Source organism: Haemorhous mexicanus, chromosome 29 (assembly GCF_027477595.1).
Source record: "Haemorhous mexicanus isolate bHaeMex1 chromosome 29, bHaeMex1.pri, whole genome shotgun sequence".
Lineage (NCBI taxonomy): Eukaryota > Metazoa > Chordata > Aves > Passeriformes > Fringillidae > Haemorhous > Haemorhous mexicanus.
This window is the reverse complement of record NC_082369.1, coordinates 4,289,475-4,311,438: the sequence shown is the minus strand read 5'-3', so window position 1 is coordinate 4,311,438 and position 21,964 is coordinate 4,289,475. Positions and strand designations below refer to the sequence as shown.

The 21,964-nt window shown below is 51.3% G+C and overlaps 1 protein-coding gene across 4 annotated transcripts in view; it reads left to right on the top strand.

The window, feature by feature from the left end:
- Nucleotides 1–6,303: 6,303 nt before the first annotated feature.
- The window catches only part of CELF5 (CUGBP Elav-like family member 5), a 37,045-nt gene continuing 21,384 nt past the window's right edge, over nt 6,304–21,964 (top strand). For all 4 annotated transcript variants that reach the window (XM_059869818.1, XM_059869819.1, XM_059869817.1 and 1 more), the window contains exons 1-2: nt 6,304–6,589; nt 12,969–13,051. In XM_059869818.1, the coding sequence (XP_059725801.1) occupies nt 6,304–6,589; nt 12,969–13,051 (369 nt within the window). The remainder of the gene's footprint in view (nt 6,590–12,968; nt 13,052–21,964) is intronic.

The following is a 21,964-nucleotide window of genomic DNA, read 5'->3' as shown; positions in this document are numbered from 1 at the left end:
GGGCAGGGAAGGGACAGGGAGCCACCAGCCAGGTACAGGAGGGGAGGTCTCAAGGGACAAAGGACACCTGGATGGCCCAATGCCCCCCGGGGGTGGAGGGCATCCTTTGAATCTGCCAGTCACTGGAGCCCTTCTGGAATTCCAGGACTGACACTGGGAGGGGAAAGGAGAGGTGACTGACACACCTGGGAGGGAATTATCAGGGGAGGGACCCGAGGTTCTGAGGTAAACCCTGAAATCACAACACAACACAGCGGGGCTCGGCCCGCACGGCTGCGGGGCAGGTGTGGCCTCGGCAGCCCCGTTCCGGCCCTTCAGGGCTTCCCTTCCTTCTCTGCTTCCCTGCCGGCAGCGGGGACACGTGGCTGCCTGTCCCTGAGGCTGCTGCTGGGGATGCCGAGGTGCCAGGAGGATGCCGAGGTCCTGGCTCCTCACACCAGGCTGTTCAAAGTGGTGATGTGTCTTTCTAGAAAAAAAAAGAAGAAATGTCTTCTAAGTCAAAGGAAAGGTTGAAAACAAACACGGTGGCAGAAGAGCTGCTGGGACAAGGCAGTGAAGAGGAGGGTGTATTCCAGCAATGGAGAGCAAAGAGCTGCCCTAGAAATGGATCATCATTGCTCTCTCTGCACAGGTGTCCCCTCTACCTCCTCTGCTTGGAACAGTGCATTTTTGGAGCTGGGGTGCCCACTGTCCCTTCACAGCCCTTGGCACATGGAGCAAAACCCTACAGGCTGAGGGGCAGCTCATTGCAGGGCTGGGTTTAACACAGGCTCTGTCGTGTCATTATCACAGAATCACAGAATTAACTAGGCTGGAAAAGACCTTTGAGATCACCTATAACTGTGTCAGTGCCCTGCTTTGAAGGGAAGGTCACTGTGGACAGCAGGGAGTTCTTTGCTGACAGGAAGGGTGGTGTGAAAGCAGAGAGGAGGAAGGTCCAGCTGCCTTCCCTGGATGGAGACAGGCTGTGGCAGCCACCCCACTCCAGCTTAGCCTGGCTCTCAGAGCAGGGAGACCTCTGCTTGCCCCACTGGGGATTGGGAATTTGTACAGGAGAATAGCCCATAAGGGGCTGTGGGACTCATACTTTTATTAAAGTTTTTATTTTCAGATGGTGCTTCTGTGGTAGCACTGAGTAGTTCTTGATAGGGGTGCTGAGTGCTGTTACAGACTTGCATTTGGATGGTTTGTACTCCTCACGCTGGCATCCTCTCTGTTTCCTCCACGTGCCATTCTGGTTTTTTCAGTGAAGGTATTATTCTACTTTAGCAGCTGGTTTGTCTGTAGAGATGAAAAGGATTATTAAAAGGAGAGGCAGACAAACAACTCTTAGTTCCAGGCACCCTTCTCTGTAGGTTGCTGTTGTTGTTTCCCTTTTAGGAGAGTGCTCTGTGGTGGTTTTCCCTCATGGTGTGTTCCCAAATACTCCTGCTCTACAGAAGCAGTCAGGCAGCAGTCTACTCCAGGTCATGGGAAGGGCACACTAGAATATGAATCATTCAAATGAACTGCTAATTAGGAGGCCTGTTAAATAGAGGGGAAGTTAAAGAATATCCCTTTCCCTGTGGCAGAGAAAAATGACAAACTACAGAAAGACTGGAGAGAGGATATTTTATGCTCAAGCTCTAAATGGATCCCACTCTGCAATCAGCTGCAGCAAGCACAGCCTCCCTCAGCAAGGCTTTTCCAGACCTTACAACAGCTTGCGTCTTCCATCTATTTTTGGTTTTTCTCTTGCCCTGGTTTCCATAGTATCTGAATGCTTCATGCTCTTAAATATATCTGACACTTCCAGCACCTTGGTGAAGTAGGAGGTACAAAGGGCCTTGCTCTTTGGAGCTGCTGGAGCTGGAATAGCCCAGGGATGTGTGGAAGATGTGGGGTGGAGTCCTGAGTGGAAAATGTGCTTTTCTAGAGGCTGGATTTATCACTGCTGGCTTAGGGATAGCAGGAGAAAAGAAATCCTCATAAAACTTCTGGAAAAATATTTGAAGGGCTCAGTGGTGTAGTGCTGGGAGCAGGGGTGGAGATGAGTAGATCTGGTGATTGCCACATTCTCCTTTAATCCTCTCTGCTTTATTCAGGTGCCACATTTCTTTCTCTCAGGTTATGAGAACATGAGGACTGCTAGGTTGTGTCCTGAAGCCAGGTTGCTCATGTTGTGAGTTTATTCCTGTGGAATATTTCAAATATAATAACACAGTGTGATGGGGAGTAATGGGAAGATAGAGAATTGACTAAAAAGAAAGAGATGAGTGAGAAGCAGATGCAGTAGGGATGACCCCAAGATTCTAGGAATGCTCAGTCCTTTTATGTTTAAAGGGTACCCAGATGACAGCATGTGACAGAAATTACCATCTCTGCTCCAGGAGTGTTTGGGGAGCAGGGGGAGAAGCCAGATCAAATCAGCAGAGCTCAATATCTTTACTGATTAAAACCAGGTCCAAGCTGAACTCAATCAGCTCGACTGAGTATTGCATGATTGTAGAGCTGAGCAGTTGCCTCTCATTATTTGGGAAAGGAAAGCCCTGTGCCATTCTTTCCTGACCAACTTCCTTTCAAGCTTTGGAAGAAACAGTTTGCACACAACCCAAGGTGTGTGCAAACCTTTTCTTCCACAAGGTGGTGTGTTTTTATTTGTTTATTTGGGTTTTGTTTTGTTTTTGAAGTCAATCCTCACAGAACAGCTGCTTTTGATATCTGCACAAAGATATCTGGAATCTGTGATGGTCTCTTTCAATTCACCCACTGTGACAAATCTGTGCACAAGCCTCAAAACTTAGTTAATTTTTGGGTTCTTGCAAAGTTAAAATGTTAAAACTCCCTAACTCTGGTTGGTAAAACAAATATTCAATGAAAGCTAAACAGCAAGGTCTTGGTGGACAAGAGAGGATAAAAGCTGATGGCAAGTTATATCCTTTTACAGAGGATATTTTTCTCTTAGGCTGGCAGTCTGGCTGCAGAATCTTTTACACCAGACAAGAAGCAATCACATTACAGGAATAACTTTTATCTCCCTGAGATACTGTCTTATTGCTTGGATATTTTCTGCCAGGACTGTCTTACCTAGTCCTTTGGCTCTTCTGCCTGGGGAGCAAATAGGTAAGGAAAGGCAGATTGTTTTAAAGGACCCTTTTTTTTCCCCCTCCCTCTTTTTTTTTTTTTTTTTTTTTTTCCCCTGGGCTGTGGTGAGGATTTTCTGCCTTAAATGGTGTCTCCTAGGTGATGTGGAAATTCAGAGCTCCAGCTTGTATTTTCTCCATTCCTCATTGCCGTTAGGAGCTGGAAGGACTAGGCAGGCACTCTTAAGGCAAAATGTACCTGGCTGCTCCTGCACCCTTTGTTTGAGCCCCTCTCAGATTTGGGCCACTGGACTGGACCTCTTCACCTTTCATCTTAAGCTGCCCCATCTAAATACAAATACTCATATGCCACAAGAAACCAGGCAAGTCTAGATGTGTGTAAGGAAAATATTTTGGGTGGTTTTCACTAGCAAATATCTCTGCAAAAGAGAAACTTGTTGGGCATACAATGTGGTTTTCTTCTAACAGTTCTTTTTTTGAAGCAGCATATCAGGTTTGGGCAGAATCTGTTCCCTCACCCCTGGGAATTGTGCATCTGAGCTCTGCTGTGCTCCTTCTAGCACTCTTGTGTAGACTCCTCCATGACAGATGCAACATGTTTCTTCTTCCTCTGCACAGGTGACCTCTCATTTCCCTTTTTCTCTGTCTTGGTGCTAAGATTCCTTTTATCTTCCCCTTAATCCTGTTACTCTGGTATATAATTCTCTGTCTGGCTCTGTAAACCCCAGGTGCTGATTGACAGCTGTTCTGTTTTTCATTTACCAGCAGAATTTTCATGTCTGTTGTTCTTTACTGCAGTCAGGGTGGTTTTAGTGTGTCCATTCATGGACTCCAAAAGAGACTGGATTTATCTTTCCTTCTAAACAGACATTTTCTACCCGAGGCACTGGGTCCCTTGAGCTGTAACAAAAGCCTAGAGCAGCTTTTGCTGCAACAGCTGATGTGAAAAAGCAAGCTAGGCATGCAAAGGTGCCTGAAAACTTTACTTGCTTAGGTGTGATTCATCCAAGGTGAGGATTGCTGCTGTTGCCATAAAGCTTTCTTGTTTTAAACATTGCCTTATCTGCTTGCAGCTGTTAAAAATGAGAACAGCTTGACTTGCCATAGGCTTCCCAGCTGATGCATCTGTGCCTTCCAAATAGATGGCAGAACCCTGGCAGTCTCTGCAAGATATGTCAACAGAAAGTTTGACCAGTGTGGGGAGATTCTGGGGGGTTTTAGGGTGAATTTTAGGAGTGGTAACACCATCAAACACAAGACAGCTCTCCAGCCTTGAGACACCTGCAGCGTTCCTGGGTTCAGACCAGGCTGCAGAAAGCTGCAGGCCTTTGTGAGTCCATTTCCATGAAAAGCCTGGATGCAAATCCCAGGCTCTTGCTGGCCCTCAGTGAGTGCTCTGGCAGCTCCACACACAGCTGGGCACAGGAGCCGGTGCTGCAGAGAGCAGGGTACAGAGCTGTAGCTCTGCTGAGCACAAGAGTGAAGAGAGAGGAATCCCCAGTCCCTCTGGCTCTGCCTCTCATTCTTGCCATAACTTCAGCCTGAGAGCCAGGTGGGTGCTCGTACACAACCAGTATTCTCCATTCTTCCCTCTGCTCTGTAGGATTGGGACCCCTCTTCTTGCCCTGGTAACACAACCCCCTTTTCCTAACCTGCCTTTTCCTGCTTCATGTATCTCCTGGGGCAGGGGCCTAGGTAAAATCACACCTGAGAGATCTGGGTAGGGTTTGAGGCTCTGGCATGTGGGGCACTGTGGGGAGAGGGTAGGAGGAAGGATGGGACTTGGGGACCAGGCAGGAGAATGCTGAATTGGGCTGCAGTGGGAGCACAGAGCTGTGGCTGCCCTGGTTATGTTGAGCTGTGTTAGTAGGGTCACCTCTCCACTCACTGCTGCCCTCCCTCCGCAGGATCCAGGGCAGGAGAAAAGGGAAAGGAGCAAAGGGAAAGGCAGAAAGCTCTCAGCAGAGACCACGCAAGGGGAAGCAAGGCCAGGCTGTGCCTGCACCAGGTCCTTTCACAGGCTCAGCCTGGCATGCTCAGAGGAGCTGAGCACCTGACTCTGCCACAGCTCTCCGCAAACAACCCAGCCAAACCCCCTCCCTCCTCCCAGTGTTCATCCTCAGGGACACTGGGGCAGCATGACAGGCTGAAATGTGTGCTGTGACGACAAAAGCCGTGCACGCTGCAGAGGGAATGCTCTGTAGGAGATGCAGGCAGCGTGTGGCTGTGGGCGGCGGAGCGGGGCTGGGCTGCGTCCCTGCAGCTCCCGATGGAGCCTCGGCTGTGCTGTGCCTCAGCGTCACCCTGGCGTGACAGAGGTGGGGCAGAGAGGTGACACAGCCCCGAGGCCACCTGGGCCGCGCTGCTTGGAGCGCTGACATCCCCTCAATGGCTCACAGCATCTGGCAGAGCTGGAGAAAGCGGTGGGAGAGCAGTGCAGAGCCTCCCTCACACGGGCAGGGAGAGCTGGTCCCCTCAGCAATAATGGCTGCTTCAACATGCATACACAACCAGCTCCTGGCCATCTGGCACGGTCTGACACAGGACCGGGCTGGGGATCCTCCACCGAGCCCCAGTGAGGAGGGAGCTGAGATGCTCGGAAGAAAGGGACTTTCCCTAGAAAGGCAGGGGCAGGCAGAGAGGTGTGCCCGGGTTGTAACCTGGGGCCGTGTGTGGCTTCCCCTCCCAGCTCAGCCCCCTCCAGCCCCTGTGCTCGCTGCTGGGTCACGGCTACGTTACAAAATTTTCTGCTTTAAATAATCTCTTCGCTTCCAGACCCTTGTGCTGAGGCACCAAGAAAATGGGCCGAATGCTAAATTCTGACACGGATGTGGAGCGGCTCTGCCTTCGTGGGTGCTCTGAGCTCGCCCGTGCTCCCAGGGCCCTCCGCGCTCCTGGGCCCTAAAAATGCAGCTCTTCCCTCGCCCGCGGGGACGGGCATCGCGGCGGTCACTGCCGCCTTGTCGCCTTCACCATCCTCTTGGCCCAGCCGGGCGGTCCCAGTGGCCCTCCCGGGCCGATCCCGGACCGCTCCCGGGGGTCTCCGGTGCGTCCCCGCTGCCCCCCGCTCCTGAGGGGCCGCGGCGGCGCGGGGCCCGGCAGGGGGCGCTGTGGCGCGGCTCTTTGTGGCGCCGCGGCGGCGGCGCTGGCGGCGGGGCCGTTCCCGCCGCGCTGCCTCCCCCGCCCGCCCGCCCGCCCGCAGCCGCGCCGGGCGCGGGGCATGGCCAGACTCACCGAGGGCGAGGCGAGGAGGCAGCCGCCGCCGCTCCCGCCAGCGCCGCAGCCGCCCCCGCCGCCGCCGCGCCGAGCCTCCCCCATGAGCAGCAGCGGCGGCGCGGAGCCCCCGGCGCAGCCCGACAGCATGAAGGACCTGGATGCCATCAAGCTCTTCGTGGGGCAGATCCCGCGCAACCTGGAGGAGAAGGACCTCAAGCCGCTCTTCGAGCAGTTCGGCAAGATCTACGAGCTCACCGTGCTCAAGGACCGCTACACCGGCATGCACAAGGGTGAGCCCGGCGCGGCGCGCACAAAGGGGCGGCGGGCCCCGGGTCGCTCCACGCGTGACCCACGGCGATGTGCTGTTCTCCCACACCCCCGCGTCCCTCAGCGGGGCTGCCGAGCCCGATCCGCTACCCGGGAACGCCTCCGCATCCCCAGCGCCCACGGGCGGGGTCCCCATCCCCACCGCGGAGCCCCGCCGAGCCCCTCGGCCGCGGCCCGCGCCCCTCCGGCAGCCCGGGGCCTGTCGCCCCGCGTGGGGTGCGGTGACAAAGGCGGCGATGGGCAGCGTGGGCCGGGCCGAGGCTGCTGCGGAGCGCGGGGGCCGCAGCGGGACCCTCGCGGGGCTGCTGGCCGTCCCCTAGGGGGGCTCACACCGATCCCGGGCAGGGCTTCGGCGCTGCGGTTCTAAAATCCGTGCAACAAAGAATATTGGCCGCGAACGTGCTGCTGTCAGTGGCGTTTGGGGTAGGTGAGGGGCCTTCGTGATGGCACACGGGGAGATGAGGGGTCTTCCTTCGCTGAAGGAGGACCTTTAATGGGTGCTGAAAAGTTTGAGGAGGCTCCTTTAGCCTCGCTTATTGTTGTGTTTTTATACTGAAGAGCTGTCGCGTTCGGTGTGGCGGCTCCCTTCAGCAGTGGAGCGGCTCTACCCCACCCCAGCAGGTGTTTGGGATCTTGTGACCAGCACGGCTCCAGCCTGGAAGGGAACTCACGGAGTTGTTTGCTGTAGGATCCCAGGGGGTGATGGCAGCGTCGCTCCCTGGCGCAGGTAGAACAACCTGCAGGGAGCCGACAGTGAGTGCCCTGGAAGCTGTCGGTGCTCAGCCTGGGCTGCTGTGCCCTAAAATGATCTGTGATGGGGCCATGTGTTGGTGCGTGCTGGAGGGAGTGTGCAACGCTCAGCCGTGATGCCTCAGATTTAGGAGGAAGGGTAGGAAAAATCGAGTGCCTTGGCAACGTGAACCATTCTAGACTGAACGGAGAGGGAAGAGGACAAGAAAAAAACAAGTGTATTTTCAAACAAAAGGCCAAATCTAACTCTCCAGCACAAAAGGAAAGCACTTTCTCATTGAAGCCCGTGGGGGCTGGGCTGGCATGAATTTAGCTGAAGAAGTGTGTCTGGTTGTGAGTGAAAAACGAGGATGCCATGTGCTTGTGTGTCTCTGTGTGCAAGGAGCTGCATCCAAACCTGCTGCCAGGGGATGGTGAGTTGCAAGGTTTCAAACCCAGCAAGGAGGAGAATGGGCCCAAGGCAAGAGACAATTGCACATTTCATTCCAGTTGACATCTTAAATATAGACTGTGTGGTCTGAGGTCAGCTTCCAAGCAGGAGACAAATTCTAGGGATCTGCTTAGGTATGGAAATTAGAGGGGACAGCAGTGGTATTAGCCAGATGTGTGTGATATTAACTTGCTGTTAAAAGCAGGATTTCTGCAGCAAAATAAATACATCCTTTTGGTTCTGACATTTTCTTTTTTTTTTTTTTTTTGTGGATGTGGGTTTTGATGGTCAGGGATTGTTCTGCCCAGAAGAAGCTGTTGAGATGTGAGGTTCTCTGATGGTTGTTGAGGGGTTATTTCCACACCCCTTCAGTTCCCTGTGCCCCTCCCTGTCCTGTTTTGTATGAAGTGAGAGGCTGGGATTCCTTTCCTGGTGGCATGAGTTTGCATGTAGATCCTCAGCCTGTTTTGGAGCAGCCTCTCCAGAGAAGTCATCCTTTGACAAGGAAGTGTGTGGGGGTTTAGCGTGCAGCAAGGGAATGAATCCACAATCCAGCCCACCCTGGTGCCTGAACACTCTCATTTACCAGCTTTGGCTGCAGTGCCTGTGCTCCATGCAGGAGGGCCATCCTGGTGAGGAGCTGCTGCTGGCATCTGCAGGCCTGAAAGGTGCCAGGCCTGACCCAGGAGCTGCAGTGGCCTGGAGCACTGTCACAGCCCCCAAACAGGGGACACTTTGGCTGCAGGCTCGTTCCTGCACTGAACAGAAGCCACCTTTCTGGGGCAGTTCTAACAGCAGACTCAGTTTTCTCTCCCCGTGTTCCTGATCTGCAGTGAGATCCAATTGACAGCTCACATGCAGCTTCCATCTGCTTTTTTCCCTTTCTCTCCCCAAAGGGGAGGAAGCCGTTGTGTGAGAAGCCAGCACTGCTGGTGAAGCCCAGCGTGTCCCCTTGTATTCCCTTGCAGCTTGACATGGAACTGAGCAGCCACCTCTGCCTCCAGGGAGGAAAAAAGGGTGGAAAAGGCCTGCCAGGGGCTGGAGGGTGTCAGTTGGGCTGCAGTGTCCAAGAGCTTGTCCTGTATGGGTGCTGAGAATGGATGAATTTGGTGGAGGCAGAGGAAAATCTTAGAGATTTAGAACTGTGAGCTCTGCTATGGAATGGTTTTGTTAGTACCTGACTAGTCATGTCTCAGCAACCTGGCTACTGGTAGCTGATACTGTTCCAGCCTAATATTATTCATGAGGCAGTTTTTCTATTTGTGTTAATCACAGATACATTTGCATGTTAATGGCAGTGTTTGTCTCAAAGCTAATATTTTCATGGGAAGAACGGGGAGGTGTTTGAACAGGCTTTTGGAATGGGTCAGGGGAGGCTGAGTGGGGAGAATCAAGTGGAAATTTTTGGCCTTGTGTTCCAGGATTAGGCAGAAGGCAGCTCCTTCACAAGTGTCAGCTGGATGGGTTTCCTAGGAATGCTCATGGTAGGGAAAGTGGAGCGATTAAGGAGTGTGAGATGCCAAACTGAATTGCAGGGGAATATTCAGCAGGGGCAGGAGCAGCCCTCTCTCAGTGTGTGGACAGATAGGTGGCTTTTTCCAGAGGGCAAGGATACAACACCACCCTCAGCCCAACTTGTCTCCCTGGCAGCCCAGTTTTGACTCAGCTTCTGCAGGCTTGTAGATTAGCTCCCCACTGACTCCACGCTTCCCCTGCTGAAGTATTTAATGTGATTTCTGATGCTAAGCAGAATCTAGAGATCCCTCCCTCCTGCAAACCAGCAGCCTTTTCTTGCTCAAGGCTTTAGACTGCTGATGTGTGGAGTAATATTTAGGATCTGAAGGGACTGTAAATTCCAGAGTCAATGTGTAGTTTGTAGGGAGGATCAGGCAGTGAATATATATTTTTTTTATGCAGTCTCTTGCAAGTGAAACTAGGCTGGGTTCTGCCTTCAGGGAGCAGGAAACCCTCTTGGAGCCCATGGAAGCAGGGTGGTAGCCCTGACACTGATGGGACATAGAGGGATCTTTGGCAGAATGATGGTGGCCTGGCTTTGCAGACAGTGCTCTGGGTGCTGTCCTTCATCCCTGTGCTGGAATGGGTCATTGGCACTGCCTGGGTGCCTGGGACCTTCCAGGCTGACACTTCTGAACACCCTGAGCACTTTCTAACACCACGTCCTGTGTCTCAGCAGGCGCAGCTGACTTGGTGTGAGAAGTGCCCAAAGGGTCCTGAGCCTGTCTGTCTGAGCTTGCTGTTAACTACAGCAGGAAATGTGGAAGTGAGAAAATCTAGTGAGAGTGACAGGCCCCTCTGCACCTCTGGACATCTCTTCAGATCCTTGGGTGGCTCTGTCAACTCAAAGATTTAGGAGCCCAAAGAACCCATGAAAGACAGAGTGAGCAGAACCCTGTCCCAGCATCCCAGGAGTAGCTGCACAGTTAGTGTGCCAGAGATAATGGCTCTTCAGGAAGGAAGTTTATTTTCCCCAAATATTTGTTTACACAATTAAGTTTAGAGCACAGTGTTTCTGCCAAACCTTTTCCTGTATTTCTGACCAGGACTTTGCAAAGAGAATGGAATTGACTGCTCTACCTCCAAAACACCTGGTTGTGAAAGGCAGTAATCATATTTTCCAAAAGACATAGCTGACATCTTTAGCTCCCTCCTTTCCAGAACCAGTACAGCTTCCCAGGTTCCTGCAGTTGGGGAAGTAAGAATGAGAGGAATGTCCTCAAACCTCAAAGCTTAGGGACATGAAGAGCAGTGGACCAGGCTGTCCTGTACCTGCAGCCCCATTCCAGGCAGGACATTAGAGGCTGTCTGAGTGCTGCTTCATGCTTGAGTGAGGAGAAGGAGCACAAGTGGCTTCTGCTGAGCAAATACCCACACCCTTGTAGAGCAGAGCAGCAGTGGGGATTGCATTTGGGTTGGAATGAGGCATCTTCAGGCTCCACAGTTACAGCATGTTTCTGTCTCTGGAAGCTGCTGCCTCTTGGTACCTGAGCTGCTAAAAGATGAGCAATGTTTCTGCCTTTGCTGTAGGGAAGGGAAGGACCAGAGGGCTCTAGGGAGGGGATTCATGGCACTTTTTCCACATTGGTGCTGGTGGACCTAGGTGTTGCTGGCCTTTACAAATCCCTGATCTGGCATGATAGCAGTACCTCCCTGTGTGAGGAGTCTCTCCTTTATCCCCACTAAATGGTGTGTCTTTGTCCAGTTCTCATTTTTAGCTTGTCCTCCCATGGACTGGGGTTTTTGAGGGTGCTTTGCCTCAGTTTTGCCATTCCTGAGTGCTGGAATATGGGGCTCAAGGATGGGCTTTGCATGCTTCACGTGGACATAACTCCACTCCTGTCCTGAGCTTTCTGAGGCTGATGGCTGATGCTCCTGAGGCAAGAATAGTGCCTTCACTGCACGTGGGCATAGTACCAATGCATTGAAGCTTTTAGTGGAATAAATTGCTTATTCCCAAGTGCTGACTTCGGAGTTTTGTGAGCTAAACCTGGCCCAAATTATCTTAGAATTCTGAGTCTTGTATGACTTGCAAAGTAGCAGACTGGAGCAGCAGGTGGAATTGGCTATCAGGGTTTGTGACCAGGCCTTCAAATCTGTTAGAAATAGATTATAGAGGTTATAGAGTCTGCTCTCTGTGGTTATAGAGCTGCTTTTGAGGCTTGATGTCAGAGCAGTCCATGGGGAGAGTGAAAGCTGAGGGGAGCTTCCCCACCCCAACAGAGCCAGCTGCCTTTGCCAGGAGCAGGAGGTTTACCTGCATTCTTCCTGGCCTCACTTAATATTTGTTAAATTACCTGTTGGTCCCATGTTTGGTGCAGCATTCAAAACTTGGGCAATAAGGAGCTTTAATGACCTCTTAGAGATACCTAATGCTTGTGTGCTGTTTATGGAAGGTTTTTCCCCTAGCAAGAGGTGTGAGGACAGATGTGATGTGCTTACCTGCAGCAGCCTCTTGGAGTTGGGGTGGAAGAACAGGATAATGATGTTGCTGTGGTTGGGATTGTCCTGAGGAACTGGCTTAAGGGTGCTGTGTACCATGGAGTCCCACTGGGCTGGAGGGGAGAGGTCCACACAGTCCCTGCACCCACCTTTGGGTGCAGCTCACAGAGAGCTGAAGCAGCTTTGGAGTGCCCCAAGCCAGGCACAAGAATGTGGAGGCAGAAAAATGGGCCTTTCTGGCCATAACAATGGATCTGCAGCCCCAGCACAGCAGTGTAGACAGGGAAATTCATCAGCAAGCCAGAGGGACTCGTCCTGCCTTTGCTTGGGATGTGAAATGCCACTGTGGATAGGAGGGGGATGAGTGAGGGGGTCAGATGCATTCTGAGTCTATTCTCCAGTGCTTTGCCTACCCTCACCTGAAACAACTCAAGTGACAGAGCTCCAGGCACTTCCCTGGGGAGATCATTCCACAGTCTAAATCTCTTTCTGCTAGGAAATGTTTCTTGATAACCAGCCAGATTTTTCCTTTGCTTATTCTTAGCATCAGAGCACCCAAAGATGATCCCTCTTCTTCCTGGAGGGGCTACAACTCCTCCCCCTCCTCCCTTGGCTCCAGCGTTCGTCTGAGATGTTGAGTCATATCTTGACTAAGAATGTCAGGATCTGGCCTTTTCTCTGAGCTTTTTATCTGGCTTCTTAGGCTGGCCCTTGCAGAATGCAGGATGCTCTGCTGGGCTCTGTATTGCCCTTGTGGTGCTTGTGTACTTTGTGGTGTGTTTGTGTGCATCACACAGGGCCAGGCCTCTCCTGCCATAGCTCCCTGAGCTTTTGTATAAGCCTAAAATCCCAGATTCTTCTCTTCTTTCCTTGCTTCTTTTCTTCTTTTAATGAGTAATCATGCTGGTCCTTGCCTCTCTCCTGATCCTTGTGTTTGGGGCTGTTTCTGCCACAGACAAGATCAGCTTTCCTTTTGCTCCCCCATTGTGTCTCACCTTGTTGAACACCTGTGTCAAGCCCCTTTATTCACTGGCACCCTTTTCCAGCTCTTAATAGACTTCAGATGTGGCCTGCAAGTCCTTTCACATTGTTTCTTTGTCCTTTTTTTCCCCTGGAGCTTTAGACACATCCAAATTATGTAACATTTGTGTTGATGTTCATCTGCAAGTGCCTGTCTAACTTGCCACTCTCTGTATCTGCTGCAGGTTGTGCATTCCTCACATACTGTGCCAGAGACTCTGCCATCAAAGCCCAGACAGCCCTGCATGAACAGAAGACTTTGCCAGGGGTAAGTCCCAGTGAATTGTCTGGAGTTGATGCTTTGGGCAGGATGATGGGGAATTTTCAGGGGAGGAGTGAGGGTGAGAAGTGGCTTAGATCAGTTTTCCTGCTTGTGGAAGAGAAGGGTGTTTCAGGGCTTAGAACAGGGATATGGCAGTGGAAGCACAGCACTGTTCCTCAGAGCTGCTGCTTTTTTCTCTGGCCAGGTCTGTTTCTGTGCTGCTCTTTGCTCTCTGGGCTGTGACAGGGCACATTCAGCTTTCTGTCCCTGTCACTAGGGAGCTGTGGGCTTTGGGGTGAACTGTGTGGGTGCACAGTGGGCACTGCTGAAAAATGCACAAGAGCTAAGATACCAGAGCCTTTTTCCAGGTGTGCAGAACCTGCTGGTGCATCCAATTCTACTCTGCCATTGCCCTGCAGGGTGCCTGGATGGAGCTCTGATGCAGTGGCTGAATTGGATCAGCCTCTCAAAAATAAAATATACACTTGCCACATGCCATTGTTTGAAAGAGAAATGAGTTATTTTTAGGTGAGAGAAGGACTGCTGGTCTGTTCCTGGGTCTTGCTCACTCCACAGCTGGTCTTGGGAGCAGAGTTCAGTGGGATTTGAGGGAGGCTGGGCACTGTGGAACAGGTCCCTCCTTACCTGGCAGTCCTCTGCCTCCCTGGGACCTGCTGGAGAGCTGAAAGGAGTTCTGGATTGTTGCCCTTCCCATTCTGGTTTGATTTAAGAGCTTTGACTGGGCAGTTCCCTTGCTGTACTGAGGGGGTTGATCAAGCACATTGAAAGGATTCGTTTGGAGGTGAGTAGGAGGAGGAGTTGGGTACTTATAGATAGAAGCTCACAGGAGGCCCTGAGTGCTCAAGGCAACAGAATAATTAATGTAAACCAGGGGTCTCTGGAGGGTGGTTAGGAATTCTTAACCATAACATTTTTTTCTTTAACCCATACAGGTCCAAAGAGCTTTCCTCACCTCTCCCAGCTGCCCTCAAGACCTACACACACACACACACACACACACACACGCACACACATCCTTTTCTGTATTTGTTTACCTCTGCTTTTTTGGCATGGGCCTGTGCTGGAAAATGCATATGACTTAATTATCACTTAATAACAAGGTCCTTATCTCAGGACAGCCAGGGGGAAGAGTACAGATAACCAGCACAAATCTGCCTGAGATATTTTTCTGTGATGGGAAATGGTTGGATTTTTAAACTAAAGCAGTGTAACCTCGTGTGTTGGTCCAGGGCAGAGCTGCCAGTGTCTGTAAGAACAAGTCAAAGGGTGGAGGAGCAGTTGAGAGGAGTCATGGTACAGTGCTGTTAGTGCAGTGGGGAAGTCAGATGTGTCTCTGAAAAATTATTCACGGGAGGCTTGGTGGATTCAAGGCAATCTCAGTTTTGCTACAGTTCTACATGGGGGATTTGTTGCATGTTTCACTGTGTTCTCTGCTGTCTGTGCTCTCAGGGGTTGTGGAGAGCTGCATGGAGCAGTGTTTAAAGCAGCAATTTATCTGTGATGTGGTGATCTAAAGGCTTTTTATGTTAAGGGAGGTGTAAGACACTGCCTGGAACAGTAAGAAATCTCTGCTAGGTGAGTACTTTTGAACATACTTGTCTGGAGACAGTAATGAGCAGTGTGGTGTAATTATGTTTCAGGATTAGGATGAAGATGAGCTGTGCTGCATTTGGAGCTATTTTCAGGCTGCCAATATACCACTTCATCACATTTAGTTTCTCTTTTGTTCAGTCCCTCAGTGACCAAGAAGGCACAAGTCTCTCTCTTTTTGGTCATGTAGAGATGGTTGCTTGGCATGGACATGGGCTGGGTGGGCTGAGGTGGCCTCCAGCCATGGTTTGCTGGTGTCTGTGTAGCATCACCTGTCCTTGTGGGCAGCACTTTGGAAATGAGTCACAGACAGGAGAGCCAGGCAGATGCTTCCCTGTTTCAGGAACAAGGGCATAAAATTTCATCTCTGTATATTCACATCTGGATCATCTTCTGATGTTCTCTGGGGCAAAGCCCATGCCCAGGAGTTCAGCCAGGCCCCAGCATAGGGCAGGGCACAGAATGTCCTGACCACACCACTGAGATTTCAGTCAATGGGCCACACTCTGGTAAACAACTGATTTCTTGTGCATTTTACCCATATCCTTTCTCTGCATTGCACATAGCAGGAGAAGAAAGATGAAGGTTATGAAGTGTAGGGTGACACAAACTGTCACCTGAGTGCATGGCCAAGCCTCAGCAGGGTTAGAGACAGCAAGGGATCAAAGTGGCAGAGGAAAGATCTTGTGCTGATCCTACACTTGCTGTTGTACCACCAAGCAATTGCAGATGGCACAAGAACCAAAGTGCCCTCCTTTGTTGGTCTCAATGCAGAGAGCTGTGCTTGAGCTCAACAGTTCATGAACCTGAATAGAGACAAATGACTTTTTTGGTCTAGACTGAGGATTTGGTGAGGAGAGAGTTATGGAAATGCTCTGATATGGTTTCTGTGATAGTCTTAGGCTGTGATCAGGCATCTGGAGCAGGACTTCTGGGTTCTCCTCCAAGCTGTCACTGGGTAGGTTTGGGCCCACAGAGGTGTTGCTGAGGTCCTTCAGGTCTGATGCCAGCAATGTCAGCCCACCTGCAGGGCCATGAGTGCAGTGTAGCTTACCTAGGCTTTTATATATAGTTATATTTATATTTTAGGTTTTCCACATAAGTCAGTAGGAATCACTGTTGTCTGTATTTATTCTTGTGGCATTTGGGGCAAGTTCTCTTTATATGAGGTCAAAATTCTCATTTGTCTCTGAATTGAGTGCTGTTGGATGTATGGTAACTGAATGGAATTTAAACTCTAAAAAGCTTATTTTTTAACAGTAAGGCTCAGCATCTTTTTCTGAGGCAGACAGAATTTTGGCTTTTACATTCTTTTATATGGACCAGTGTGCTCAGGGTGTAAAGCCACAAGACTGTCACAGAATCAGCAGGTTGGGAAGGACCTCTGAGATCATTGAATCCAGCCATTAACCCAGCACTGCCAAGTGCACTGAACCATGTCCTTAAGTGCCACATCTGATGGTGACTCAACCAGTCTCACCTGTACAGCTGCATATTGTATTATCTAACACACCTGTGCTGCCCTCAGAGCTGGGGAATTGTTGAAATCAGGCCTTTAAGGCTATTTCCTAAATTTGGTGCCCTCTTCAGCTCCAGCCAGCCCAGCAGTGCAGTGTTTCACCTTCTCCCCACTCCCTGGCACACTCCTCCCTGCCTCAGTGAATGATATTATATCTCAATAACCCATGCCTTTGATTCGTGATTGTGCCTTCACTTTGCTGAGTTCTGAAAGGAATTGGAGAGGTTATTAATGACACACAGTGATCACACAGCAAGTTAAAGCCTCTTGCTAAGTGAAATTTGAGGGAAAAGCATCCAGCTTTTCAATATTTCGCAGAAATGCTTTATGTCTCTTTTCATTTGCAGCCAGACAGTTGCAAATTACATAAAATTGCTCCTGAAGAAGAAGAGGAAGAAGAATAGAGGGAGGAAGTGGAGGGGGGGAGGTTTAAAAAAGTAATTCTTTTGGCAAGGTACAGTTACAGTTTTATTTCTATGCAGAACAAAGAAAGGCCTGCTGAAAGGTAGGCAAGTAAGTGGCAGAAATTGGTATTGATCCAAGCTGGGAATACAGGCAGTTTAAGAGCAGTGATGAGGGTACTGAAATGTGGCTACATCATAGGGAGAACTCATGGATGCAGGGACACAGGAATGGAAAATTACAGAGAGCAGCAGCATGAGAGCAGACAGAGACTCTGGGAATGCACCAGGGGTTGAGATGCTGCAGCACTAATTCAGGTGGTTGGGCACCAGCATTGTGCAGAGACCCAGCAGAGCTGGAGCAGGGCATCCCTGTGGGCAGGCTGTGTCCTGTGCTGCCAGGAGCAAGGGCTCACCTGGGCCATCTGTCAGGATCCTCAGCCCGTGGTGGCAGGAGGGAGCACAGGTGACTGGAGGGACTTTGGTGGAAAGGGCAATGCATCTCATTCTTCCCTCCCCTCTCGTTTGTGCACCAGCCTGGAGCAGTATTTCTGAAAGGTTCAGGTGGTCTGAATGTTTGCCTGAGGTTTGAAGCTGGGCCCTGCTCATTAATCTTTGCAGCTTGAACCCTTGAACAGGGCAGGGTGGAGAAGTTTTTCCCATGTCCATCGTGCAGGTTTGATAGACAATACCATTGCTGAGAGCCATGCAGCATTATCAGTTAGAAATACAGAGAGCATGCCAGGGCTATCTCATGGAAATGGCAGCACCTGGACATGAAGGTGCTGGGCTAAAGCAGCCCCTGGGCAAGAAGCAGAAGTGCCTGTTCAGTGCAGAGGGAATTGAAAATACTTGTGCTGTTGAGGGTTTGACTTGAGGGGCTGAGAACTCTCAGTGAGGCAAAGCAGCTGCCCAGTGAAGTGCCTACACTGAAGATCAAGCTGCCGAGGCAGACATTGCCTCCTGCTCCCTGTGGAGGTGGAAGAACAGTGAAATTAAAGATCAGCACCCGTTCCCACATGCTGACCAAGTGGACACATGCAGGCTCTGTCCTGTGCACAAGGGCTCTTCCTTTCTCCAGAGAATTTGCTGCCCTTTGCACAGCCAGGCCCTGGCATCCCCTTGCAGCACAAAGCTTTGACTTTTGCCTCCCAGAGCTGGGTCTTCCTTGGTGGTCTCACTTACCTGTGCTGGTGAACTCACCTGCACCTGCACTCCAGCCCACACAGACCTTGCTCTTTGCAAAGGCACCACCCTCCTGAGTGAGGCTCCACATTCCCACCTCCCTGAGGTCGTTTGGGATGTGTGCCTGCACATAAATGTTTGTGAACATGGGTGTAGAGGGGATCATAGGATAATTGATGGTGGAAGAGACCCCTGGGGTCTCTCCTCAAACCCCACTCAAAGCAGGGCTGACTACACCAGATCACTGAGGGCCTTCTCCAAATGAGATTTGACTGTCTCCAGGGGCATCCTGCAGTCACCTGGGGCCTCTTTTCTAGTCTGCCAGCACCCCTAAAGGCTTATCTCATATCAGCCCAGAAGTGGCTCAGGGGATTTATTTGGTGGTGCTGGTGCTTGGGCCCGTTTGGGGTGGATTTTCCCGTGGGTGTGTCAGTATCACCCGAGGTTTTGCTCCGCTGGGATTGTCAGTGTTAGTGGTTGCCAAGGGAACTGGCACAGCCACTCTGTGTGCAGGCAGAGGGTCCCTGTGCCTGCCTCCCTCTGTTACATCAGCAGAGATGTCTTTTCCTGGCCACTGTCATTACCTGCCATGGGGCAGGAGAAGGGCATGGCTGCAGCAGCCCAGTGAATCTGCCAGCACAGACAGGAGAGGCTTGTGCAGGCTCTGCACAGCTGCTGAGTCCATCAGCTCAGACACTGCTGCCCCAGGCTCTTGCCTTCCCTGCTTTTTTGGGGTCCTTGGAGGCTGCAGCTTGTGCACAGAGAAGCCCCTGAGGGTGCTCACTGGACCAGTGGTGCACCAGGGGGCACAGGGAAAGGCTCAGGGTGCTGGGTGTCCTTTCAGTGGAGAGATCAAAGCCAGCTGAGTGTGTGCTCCCAGCTTTTCCCTCTGCAGCTCTCTTGCATTTGCTCAGGGGAACTTGGTGACCCATCTCACATCATCTTATTCCTGCTCTTTGCAGGCTTTAAGCCCTAAGCATTCCTTGGGCCTGCTAAGTGTCCTTCAGTGGGAGTGACAAATGTGACAGTCATGGACAAGTCTCTGAAGCAAGATGCTGCAGCTGACACAGGACTGTGGGTCTGAGCACCCAGCTGTGCCTGAGTCCTCAGGCCCATGGCTTTCTGGAGGCCAGAACGATCTCTTGTGGTCTTGTTGAACTTTCTAGAGGAGTTTTTGGGTTTTCAGTTGCATCAGTCCTTCAACAATCTTTCTTACTTGTGCAAAAAGATGTAGCTGAGCCATGCAGGCAGAGGCTGTGTGGTTTGTACTCTGGGATTCACATCCTGCTTCTGCCACAGACTTTCTGCATGATCTTCATCACCACATGCCTCGATTCCTCCACCTGGAACACGCTGCTCATAATTATCCTTGTCTCCTCCATAGCAGGATTGAATGAGGTGAATTCATAAATAGCCTGTAGAGCTGTGCCAGAACTTGGTACTAATGTTGCTCGTGTTTCTGTATGAGACAAGCCCTCCTTCTCAGGGAAGGATGGTTCTCCTGGACAGGACTAAGGCACACTGAGATGTCAGAAGGAAGATGCAGGCAGGACACTTGAGCACTGAGACTGGCACCAATCCATCCCTGCTTGCATCCCCAATCAGAAACAGAATCCAAATGAACAAGTTAGCATTTAGATTTATGTGCTCTGCCCAGTTAGAAGTGATTATGATCATTCAGGCAGGGCATTTTTAACTGTCCAGAGGAGGACAGCCCACAGTTTGTAAAGTGGAGAGCCTGGGACCTAATTCTGCCAGTGGCCTTGGATGCCTTTTGGTTCCTGCCATCCCAGAGGAGCCAGCCTGCATTGTGTGCTTTGTATACTCTGCTTCTGACCCTCTTAGCACTGTGAGGTTCCCCTGCATTGCACCTAAGGGGCTATTTTACATCACTTACTTGTAATTAATAGAGAGGCTTGCCCTGCTGTCTCAGGGGGCTTTTTCCTTCAGTCCAGCTTCTGCAATTTGAAAGCTGAAGAAGGGGGATCTGGGAATCTTCTCCTTGAAGAACAAGGCTACCAGATTGCTGAGCTGACTGACAGTTCATACTGGGCACTGATTACACATGGGGAGCCAGTTCACCCCCTCAAGTCTTTATTTGGGGTGTGATGAGAGAAGTGGTGCATTTTGGCCTTGGTGAAACCAATAGCAAAGCCTCCTCTGTCTTTAGGAGTGCCAGGATGTTTGATGCCAGATTCTTGTTCTCTAGAGTGCTGCAAGGTGGGGAGCATTTCCTCAAAAGCAGAGCAGGGTTCCCTGCTTCTCTGTGCTGCCCAGTCCTGGGATTGGGGTGGATGTAATCCAGACACTTTTAGCAAGGCCTCTTAGCCTTGCCTCTTCCCTGGAAGTCCCTGGGCTGCAGTGACCTCCCTGTGGGTGTCTCCTCACTGTTCTCAGAGTGCTGCACAGGACGTGGCTGCTGTGCTTTGTGTGACACTCCCGAGGTCAGCTGCCACATTGCTTCCCACCAGGAACCCCCCCAAAAAGCCAACAAAGGCTGCAGGCTCCTGAGAGGGACAGTGGTGCAGGCAGAGAAACCTCTGTGAGAGCTGCAGGGTAGGGACAGCTGTGTTGGGGAAGTTGTGTATCCAGCCAGGAGGGAAATGAGAGTGAGAAGCTGGAACAGGGCAGTAGGAGCTTTGCTGCCCATCTGGTGCCCACTGCTGCTCCAGAGGATTTCCTGAGTGCAGTGGGTCATGGAGCTGACAGCCCTTACAGTGTCAGCAGCAGGTAAGGAGGACCCTGAGGTGTGAGGATGGGGGACTGGGGCAGGGGACATTTGGCCCATGGTGTCCTGACAGCATGTGCTAAATGTTAATGTGATATTCTTAAGAAATGAAGACTAATAGTGCTCAGCTGAATAATTTAACAGGGAAGAAGAAGCTCAGCTTGTGCAGGCTCATGAATCACTTGCTGGAATTCTCCATCCTACACATGGGCTCACCTATGTGTTCCTGTCTTTCCACTCTGGGAATTTAAGGCAGGCACATCCTGACTGCTGGATTCTGGGCCCAGCTGGGTATACACAAATACAGTTTTCTTATTCAGGTGTGCTCTCTGATTACTGTGCAGCCTCAGGTGATGACTGGAGGCCAGGAGAATTTGTACTTCCAGAGTTTGCTGTGTAAGCCAGAAGTGGATCCTCCCTGCTGCCCTTTTCCTCCTTCTCCCTCAAATGGGAGAGGTAAAACTTGACCATTTCTAGGTGTGTTCCTGTAGGGGACAGAGCTCTTTGTCTGAGACCTGTAGACAGAGTTTAGCATCCCTCAGGGACAGTTCTTAAGGCCTTAAGGTGGTTGAGTTAAAGCTGCTGTGGGCTCCCTCTGCTTGAGAGGCCTTTGGTAATTTGTTCATCTTTGGTGGCAACGTGAGACATAGAAGGATTGAGGTGGTGGTGTCCTTCTTCATGGAAGCCTCTTGTGTGCAAGGAGGACCATGGCTCCCTCTGCCTCAGCTGGGAGACCTCCTGTTTCAGGAAGAAGCTGCCAGACAATCCTGCTGCTCTTCTCCAAGCCTCAGCATCTGGACAAATTTCTTGTATCTTGTTTTCTTCTTTTTACCCATATCTTCCAGAGCAGATAAAGAGCAGCTCAGAGACCTGACCTCAGGTTGGTGGGTGTCTCTCAAAGTCACTGGAGGTGGCCTCTGGAAGTGGGCAGGGCTTGGTCTGACATGGGCAGGGGGAAGGTCTTTCAGTGCCCACCCCAGGTGCTGTTTCAGGTGGGCAAGAGAGGAGCTGTGGCCGTAGCTGGGGGGTGCTGGGGGTGCTTCCTCTTGTAGCCCCAGGCAGGAGCTGCCTCTGGGTTTGCACCATTGCTGTACTGGCACTGCCACCTCACTGCCAGGGCATCGTGCTGTGGCCCAGCTGTGGGCACATCAGCTCACTGGGTCAGTGGCCCTGTGGGATGCACTCCCCCAGGGTGGCAGGTTTGGTGGGGTCACCACCCCTGGGGTCACGTCCCTGGGATGGGGCAAAGGACAGGGATGGACAGATGGGGAGAGGGGGCCCCTTCCCCAGAGATCATATCAAAATGTCTCTTTTGTGCAAAGCAGAGGGAATGCCCCCAAGAGCTGGTTTCCATGGCAACTGCAAATGTCAGGTTCCATGTGGTGAATAACCGTTTCCATGACAACACCTCCTTTATCCTAGGTGCTGGGAGCTGGAGTGACAGCCCTGTTGGGGGAGGGGACAGGGAGATGGCC